This window comes from Oryzias latipes, chromosome 17, assembly GCF_053564925.1.
Source record: "Oryzias latipes strain Hd-rR chromosome 17, Olatipes_Hd-rR_3.1".
NCBI lineage: Eukaryota > Metazoa > Chordata > Actinopteri > Beloniformes > Adrianichthyidae > Oryzias > Oryzias latipes.
Window position 1 is genome coordinate 4,459,307 of NC_136253.1, and position 8,140 is coordinate 4,467,446.

Sequence of the window (8,140 nt, forward strand, 5' to 3'; positions counted from 1 at the left end):
ATTTAGTCATATTAATAAAATATGTGTGAGTTTATTTTTAAATCTGTTCATTGGTTGCTGCCCATTCGGCCTCCAGCCTCTAGGTGGCAGTATATGTGTTCGCTCGAGCCGGTAAACGGTCCTCTTTTTTCAAGATGTCGGTGTACGGGCCAGTGGTGAAAATCCATCCCGTCGTTCTCGCATCTATCTGCGACTCGTATGAGCGAAGGAATGAGGGAGCCAGCCGTGTGATCGGAACCCTTTTGGGTAAGCATTAAATTCATGTTTACGTCTTGTCGCAGGAGGATGGATGTTTTCAGAGCGCTAGCGGTGGCTAGCATACGGCTAGCTTTAGCTTGCTAGCTAACGCACGCTGGCTTAGTTTAAACCAATGGTGAAGTCCAGCTGCTAGCTAGCCGACATGTTTTCAACATTACGATTTGTGTAAACAAAACAAACAAAAAAGAATTTTAGCGAGTGAATTGTCATGAATTATATACATAATACAAAGCATCTATATCAATAACGGTTTAACTTTTTTGTCGCTTTCAGGTACAGTTGACAAACACTCAATTGAGGTGACGAACTGCTTCTCTGTCCCCCACAATGAGTCAGAAGATGAGGTGAGTGTTAAACATTAGCGAAATTTAATTGTTTTGCACTTCAACTTAAGGTTAAAAATGTCTCAAACTTTATTTTCTCTTAAAATCTTGGAGAAAGCTTGTACCTATAGCATGATGAATCATATTGCATTTAAGATGACTTCTGTGTTTATTTGAATGATCGATACTTCTGTACTTCATAAATTTATGTAACATTTAACAGGATTTGTTTGTATTTGTTGCCCTTTTTAACACTTGCAGCTTGTTTTGCTGTGATGGCGTACAATAATTCTGCTGCTCAGAAATGATCAGTAAACTAGTTTGTCTGTCTTCAACACCTGAACTAACAAACTGAAAACTATACAAATGTGTCTATCCTCCTGACTACCAGCAATACAAATGTGTTCGGCTGATCCTTTTGCATTCACCTGATGCTGTGTCATCAACGTTATGCTTCATGAGGCGACTTTAAGAAGAATACGTTTCTAGTTTGAAACGGTGAAAAAGTTACTGCCACAATCCTATTTGTTTTCTCAACACACCTCAAATACAATGTGCACGTTCCTCCTTTTTTGAAGGAGTGATCTTCTGTCTGTCCTATTGACAACAGGTCGCTGTTGACATGGAATTTGCAAAAAACATGTATGAGCTTCACAAGAGGGTGTCGCCCACAGAGGTCATCATCGGATGGTGCGTTAGCCGTTTGTATCCGGATACCTATACTCAACAGCTAAAGTTTTCAGATACATTTAAAAGGTGACCTTTTTCCACCAGGTATGCCACAGGCTTTGACATCACTGAACATTCTGTGCTCATCCATGAGTATTACAGCCGTGAAGCCTCCAACCCCATTCACCTGACTGTGGACACGGCATTGCAGAGTGGCAAAATGAACATCCGGGCCTATCTCAGGTAAGCGGATCTGTGCTGCCAACTTGTGTCGTCGTGTTGAGGTTGAGAGGAATCTAAATGTGTTTGTGTATGTCTTACACAGCGCACAGATGGGTGTGCCAGGAAAGACCGTCGGCGTCATGTTTACCCCACTCACCGTCAAATATATCTATTATGACACTGAGAGAATAGGCGGTAAGCAGAAGATACTCTGGTGGTAAAAAGTCTTACTTTTGAGTTATTGGGTTAAAAAATGTTTGTCCCCGTTTCAAATGCACTTCAGAAATGTATGTTTGCGTTTGTAAGATTTGTTCAAAAGCAAATGTACATTTCTATAGCTGGACTTGAATATTTGTTTGTTTTTAGTGGACCTTCTTCAAAGGACACGGGATGCTCCGAGTCGCTCCAAGGGTCTGACCTCTGACCTGTCCCAGGTGGGTGGAGCTGCAGCCAGGGTACAGGACATGCTGACTACGGTGCTGGCATACATTGACGATGTGTTGGTGAGTATTAAGGCTGTCACAAAAAAAATAAAACAAGAAGACATCCTGTGTTGGCACATATGACAAAGTGAAGTGGGTGATCTCTGGTGAAAACCTGTTGGATCTGTTCCAGTCTGGGAAAGTGGCAGCAGATAACAGCGTTGGCCGGTTCCTCACAGACCTGGTGAACAAGGTGCCGACCATCCCACCTGAGGACTTTGAGAACATGCTCAATTCTAACATCAATGTAAGTGCTTCCCCTGATACTGTAATTACAATTTGCATGAGGTTTTTTTTTACCCTTTTGTACTTCTTGACATTGTGAAGATTAAAAGATACTAGCATCTGTACGACTGTGGAACTGGAATTGTTTCTGTGAAATTCAGTTGTGTGTATTTTCTACATGGACGTGCTTGTGGTTTGCTGCAGGACCTGTTGATGGTGACGTACCTGTCCAACCTCACCCAGGCACAGATTGCCCTGCACGAGAAGCTGGTGCTGCTCTCCTGAAATGAACTATTTAAACTTTCTTATTGTTTGGCTGAAGCAAATAAAATGTTAAACAGTCGCATCATGATGTTTTCTTTGGGGTGGGGTGGATCTTACATATAAGAACATCTCAAATTTAAGTTTACCACTAATTAAGAAAACATGTTGAGTATTTGTGACAGTGGTATTGCGTGTTTATTCAGCTTACATTTACTCTTTGAGGTTTCAAAGTGACAATAGTGTTTAAACTCTTTATTTCAGATTATAAAGAGGATTTGGTCAAATGCACAGAACTCTTAAAGTGGAGGAATAATTATGAAAAAACTTTAAATATATTTACTTTGTATTTCCTCAGTAACTTCATTTAGTACTTTTTGTCCTATTCAAGTAACAGTAGACAGCACGTGAGACTCCGTTAAAGTGTTTCAAGTTCTTTTATCCAAAGCAAAATATTGATCTTTATCATTAAATATACATTCAAATCCGTAGCAGAGGTCAATTATTAAAGGCAAAGTCTGGCCTGAGTAAAGCATGAGGAATAGTGCAGACATCAGAGTGGAACCTGTCCAGGTCCATCATCTACAGTACTAGAAAAGCTGCTGCCGCGTGATCCGTTATTGCTGCGCGGGGACGTCCGTCCGTCCGTCCGTCCATCCATCCATCCATCCGTCATGGTTTCGTCTCTGCCTTGCTGCCTTTTCCGTCTTTGCTCTGCGGGCTGAGGAGCTTCTCCGCCGCAGCGAAGCCCCGAACCGCGTATCCGTACACCGAATCCCCGGTTGACTTTGCGATGGTCACCGCCTCCTCCGGGTAGTACAAGGAGGCGCTCACGGTCATCAGACCAGCGGGGTAGATTAACTTCTTAACCCTGGAGCCTCTTGCGAGGAACAATCCGAGGAGCCCCGTGAAGCCGATGATCCCCGCTTGCGCGTAGAAATCCTTGGGATGGTTCTGCAGGTAGACGTAGGAGTCATTTCCGGACTGCACGAGACTCTCCACTTTGGGTTTCAGTTTACCGACGGTGGCCTGACACCATCCCGTGTAGGGCTCAACTAACTTCCTGAGGGTGGCGACGTGCTCCTCAAGCTGCCCCGCCGCTGGCTCCACATAGTGAGGCTTTTGAGGAGCGGTGTACAGGGACAGGTCATCCAGCTTTAACCGGGCCTCGGGCTCTTTCTCCCCACCATCTGCGGCATCAGCAGCCCAAACGAGCGGCAGCAAGCGCGTGGATCCCGGCATGGCACTACCTGTCACCTTGAACATGATCCCTGAGGGCCATACATCAGCTACGGTGTCCGAGAAGGGACACAAATCATGACGCCGCCTCCCAGATATTTGCGTTCGTTTTGCTTTGACAGTAAACTTGTATTGTAAAATTGTATTTGTTCATTTAAATGAATATAAAAATAACGTGATTGAAGTTGTTTTTTTTTATGAACACGACTTTATATTCCATTAAAAAAATCTGATTGTTGGATAAAAAATATTCTAGACTCTTCCTGCCTTAAGTTAAAAATGTTCTAAAAAAAGAAATAATGTTACAAAAATGTTCTTTAGTCAGTTCATCTTTGCTAAAGAAATAAATTTTTTCTTTTCTTTTTTTGTTGGTTTCCATGGCAGCCTGAAACCCATTTGTTTCCATGGTGACGAGCGTCAACGTTCCAAACGTGCAGTTAGCATAGCAGCTGCGAACTTTAGTGTCTGTCAGATATTACGGTCGTTGTGGCCTTTTTTTGGTGACTACATTCTACACCTAAACAAGGCTAGTGTTAGTTTTAACATCCATCTTTTGAATAACACGTTTTCTTTCCAATGGATTATGTGGGTTTATCATCCGAGGAGACCCTCAGGGCTCTGTCTGCCCTGTTATCCACCAAGCAAGAAGACGAAGAGGAGGAGGAAGAGGATCAAGTGAGATTTAAAAACACTTAAGCAGAAAGAGAGAATGAGGAAGTATGTCAATACTTTTTTTAACCTCACCAGAGAGTGACTCCATCTGCACAGCTGGGCCCTGGACAAATTGGTCTCCCTCCACAGAATTCTAAAGAAGGTAAAAGGGCAACATTCAAGTTCTGGGTCTCATTCATGTTTTAAAAATATACATATTTGTGCATTACAAAACAACGACAAAAAACACAAAAAATTGGGAAAATCCCTTTTTTTAAATTTGCAGATAATGCAGAGAAACCCTTTATGTGGCTTATACTGAACCTAGTGTAATGCAATAAAGCAACAAACACTAAGGATGTCACAATTACAAACCAAAACCGATCCGTGTGTTACACGGCTGAACTGCATCATTGGTCAAGTGAACCGTTTCATCTCTACTGCGTACCAATATGGTTACGTTGAAAGTGTCAAACGTATTGTGCTAAATTGATGAAGAATTTATTGTTCATTGTTGTATTGCATGTATTTATTGTTATATTACATTACACAAGGCTAAGCTAAAACCATCTGAAAAGTTTTTCTTTATTGTCATTTAGCAATTTAAAAAAAGGGTTTTTCAGAATTTCTTTTGTTGTTGTTGTTGGTCTGCAATACACAAATCATGCAAGCAAGCAAAATCGTGACGCAAAAATTGAAATTTAAACTGAATTGAAAGTGTATCACTGCATCCTTAATAAACAGTAAATCCCTCTTAAACGTAGCATAACAGCTGGTATGCTGCAGGGATGCAACATTTCACTTTTCCCATGATTAGGTTTTATGGCGTAACATACTGTTCAGTTTTTAATAAAGAATTGTGGCATCTCTATTGAATATTCTTTATTGTTTATCACAAACCTTCTCAAAATGTGTCATTCTGAGGCTAAATGTGAATGTTAATGTACGTGTGACGCTGCTGACACAGAGCCAAGTATAAAGAAGAGCAGCAAGGATATCTGGAGTGAGGAGGAGGTGGCTGAAGGCTCTCGATTCATGGACTTTGCTGACCCGCGGCCACAGCCTGAGTGAGACTCACTGCTAATAAAACATACTTTTGAGGCAGCTTGTTTCACTGGAAATTGCTTATTATTATTGAAAATTGTAAGCTTTATTCTCCAGATCATGTGCAAAGTGAGTGTTTTATATGCAATATCTGTGTACAGGTATGAAATGATCCTCAAGCAAAGTGTGGGAACAGAAGATGTGTTTTTTGGCCTCAGTGGGAAAGACCCCTCCTCCATGTGCTGTGAAGCCCTGCTGGTCCAGTATTCAGTTTTCTTTTATTGTCTTCAAATAGCGCAGAGTGTCATTTTTAGTGAATTCCAAAAAGGAACAAAGCATAATCTGAAAACCACTTTTTAAAAGTGTGACAACGGAGAAGACATTGAAGAAAATACGTCCAAATGAGTTTTTCAGAGCACTAATTTAGGAGGAAGACGTTTAGTAAAAGATGTTGCAGGTTCTGTGTTTTGTCAAAATTCTCCTTTGAAACTTTTGTAGTTTAAGTTTAATTCCTCTTTTGAGGCTAAAATTCCATTTGAGCTGCTAATGGACTGACATAAAACTTAAAAATATACATTACACACTTCTGCTGCTTTCAGGTCAAAATTCAGCTTCCAGATACCAGAGCTACAGATGTCGTCTTGGATGTAAAAGAGAAGTTCCTTGATCTGAGGACACCGAAATAGTAGGAAATGCTTGGAAATATTCTTTTATTTAACTCTTATGGATGAGACTTTGCAGATCAGGACAAACATTTCTTTTTATGATATGACATTACTTTCATCCCTACTTCCTAAAGAACTGTGATTTTAACAAACTGTGCTCTCCTTCTCTTTTTTTTCTTCTCTGTCTTCTTCACGTCAGCAAACTGGGCCTCCATCTTCCTCATCCCGTCCACGCTGAGGAGAGCAGGGCACAGTTCTTCAGTGAGAGGGAAGAACTGCAGGTGACTCTGCTGATGAAGCGCTCCATGGATTTTTTCAACATGCAATAATGAAGACAAATATGTGTAGCACAAATAAAAATGGTAACCCACAATAGGCAACTGGTTTCCATAAAACTCTATTTTTAAAAAGCACACAACCCAACTCTAACTAACTTTTTCTGGGCTATTATGGAAAATAAGAAAAACTCAGGCTACAAAAAAAAGTATTGCTCCAAAATGCAACCCAAAATATGAAGAATTATGTTAACTAAACAACCCAAGTGTTTTAGCAGGACACCAATGACACTGTGACAAACAAATACATATTATAACAAATATCATGGGATTGATCTAGTACTGTCTAAGTACTGATTTAAATTAGAAGATTAAAATATTATTCTTTTTTTTTTTTACTAAAGTGAATCCAAATTGATCATTAAAGAATTTAAATAAATAGAAAATACAAACAAGCGAAGTCATCAAGCTCAGAATTGATTAAATATAACTTATATGAACAATATATTGTGACAGTGGTACACTGTCACAATATATTGTCCGTACTGTATTTATATTGTCCGTACTGTATTTAGCTTGTACTGCTAAATACAGTACAAGCAAAAAAGAAAAGTGTTTTAATAAACATTTTTAATAGAAACTAAATGTGTTTGTGAAGTTAACCTGTAAATTTAATTGTACTGATGTGTACCTTATGTGTTATTCAGTTTGAATAATTATACAAATAAAAATACAAGTCAAAAGTCATACAAAGAAATAGCTTACTTTATAATTACTTGCATGTGTTGAAAAACCTGATTTTAACAAAGATTAGGTTCATTACTAAAAACACTTGTAGAAGTGAGACTTTTCATACATGACTATTTTAGAGTCTGAACAAGTAGTTTTATTTAGAAGGGAAAAAAAGAATCACTTTTAAAGCAACTTAAGCAGTTAAAAGCTCTTGAGGCTTATTGGATGAAAGACTTTATTTGTTTCCTGTAAAGAGGTGAGGAATTTTTTCTTCTTTTAATTTTTTTTAGCCACTGTTCTCATCTGCTTTGTATGATTGTTTTGTTTGTTATCTATGACTTTATTCTCCTTTAAACAGCTTGACTTTGCAATTCAGTTATGTGTTCTCTGAGTGCAAAAGTAGGATTAGACTTGACATTGAAGTAGAAATGTATTTAGCTATTTTTGATATAAATTATCCAACCAAACATTCCTCAGTCCGAAACCTTAACACCTCCCTGCAGGAAGGAGCATTTATCCAGAGCTTTCCTCCAGTTCTTAGACTACAGGTACTACAATGCACTGGTCACTAGCTATTGTAATTATTGATTTTTAAACGTCATTTTTGGGATATTTACTATCTATTTGCTGTTTTTAACCCTTGTGCCATCCTAGGCACTTTACCATTGGGAGTTGGGTCATCTAGACCCACTAGACAGTGCTCTGAACCTTTTTTCTTCAATGATTTGTGATCTTCACTGGTGTCCATGGATTACATGAAATCTTCCACCTTTATCCACCTTTGTCATGGTAGGGAGAAAACATCAATGTAAGGGGGGGGTCATCTAAGATACAAGGGTTAATTAGACTGTGGTAACAAGTTATTGTGGGATCAATAATATTCTATTCTATTCTATTCTAAAGAGGGTTTTTTGTTTAATGTCTCATTTGACTCCAGAAAACTGTTGACATTCTTGATGTTTTGCTGTGAAATCATCTGTAAGCAGCTGTTTAATGTGTGATCTCTAACAACAGCTTATTCCGAGAGAACTGCTGGTTATGAATAAAATAAAGTAATTACTCATGCAAAAGAGTTCAATCAAAGTCATAAATCA

At 39.1% G+C, this 8,140-nt stretch overlaps 3 protein-coding genes across 3 annotated transcripts; 2 read left to right on the forward strand and 1 right to left on the reverse strand.

The window, feature by feature from the left end:
* The first annotated feature begins 88 nt into the window (after window positions 1-88).
* eif3f (eukaryotic translation initiation factor 3, subunit F) lies at window positions 89-2,522 on the forward strand. The gene is made up of 8 exons (XM_004078568.3): window positions 89-246; window positions 532-602; window positions 1,192-1,271; window positions 1,356-1,493; window positions 1,576-1,667; window positions 1,839-1,975; window positions 2,088-2,201; window positions 2,384-2,522. The coding sequence occupies exons 1-8, from the start codon at window positions 135-137 to the stop codon at window positions 2,462-2,464; spliced, it is 825 nt and encodes a 274-aa protein (XP_004078616.1). The 5' UTR covers window positions 89-134; the 3' UTR covers window positions 2,465-2,522.
* Window positions 2,523-2,680: 158 nt separating this feature from the next.
* Window positions 2,681-4,053, reverse strand: apooa (apolipoprotein O, a). Its single transcript, XM_004078569.4, has one exon. It carries the CDS (start codon window positions 3,704-3,706, stop codon window positions 3,113-3,115), a length of 594 nt encoding a protein of 197 aa, XP_004078617.1. The 5' UTR covers window positions 3,707-4,053; the 3' UTR covers window positions 2,681-3,112.
* Window positions 4,054-4,085: 32 nt separating this feature from the next.
* On the forward strand, window positions 4,086-6,414 carry dnaaf6 (dynein axonemal assembly factor 6). Its single transcript, XM_004078570.5, has 6 exons — window positions 4,086-4,354; window positions 4,427-4,493; window positions 5,298-5,397; window positions 5,536-5,632; window positions 5,974-6,059; window positions 6,239-6,414. The coding sequence occupies exons 1-6, from the start codon at window positions 4,256-4,258 to the stop codon at window positions 6,366-6,368; spliced, it is 579 nt and encodes a 192-aa protein (XP_004078618.1). The 5' UTR covers window positions 4,086-4,255; the 3' UTR covers window positions 6,369-6,414.
* Window positions 6,415-8,140: the final 1,726 nt, after the last annotated feature.

Bases quoted from the DNA above. Each gene is read 5' to 3' on its own strand.
- apooa (XM_004078569.4), bottom strand. From the start codon at position 3,706: ATGTTCAAGGTGACAGGTAGTGCCATGCCGGGATCCACGCGCTTGCTG.
- eif3f (XM_004078568.3), top strand. From the start codon at position 135: ATGTCGGTGTACGGGCCAGTGGTGAAAATCCATCCCGTCGTTCTCGCA. The intron at 1,272-1,355 runs GTGCGTTAGCCG...TTTTTCCACCAG, and splicing joins ACAGAGGTCATCATCGGATG to GTATGCCACAGGCTTTGACA. The intron at 1,976-2,087 runs GTGAGTATTAAG...GATCTGTTCCAG, and splicing joins CATACATTGACGATGTGTTG to TCTGGGAAAGTGGCAGCAGA.
- dnaaf6 (XM_004078570.5), top strand. From the start codon at position 4,256: ATGGATTATGTGGGTTTATCATCCGAGGAGACCCTCAGGGCTCTGTCT. The intron at 4,355-4,426 runs GTGAGATTTAAA...TAACCTCACCAG, and splicing joins AGGAGGAGGAAGAGGATCAA to AGAGTGACTCCATCTGCACA. The intron at 5,633-5,973 runs GTCCAGTATTCA...TGCTGCTTTCAG, and splicing joins TGTGCTGTGAAGCCCTGCTG to GTCAAAATTCAGCTTCCAGA.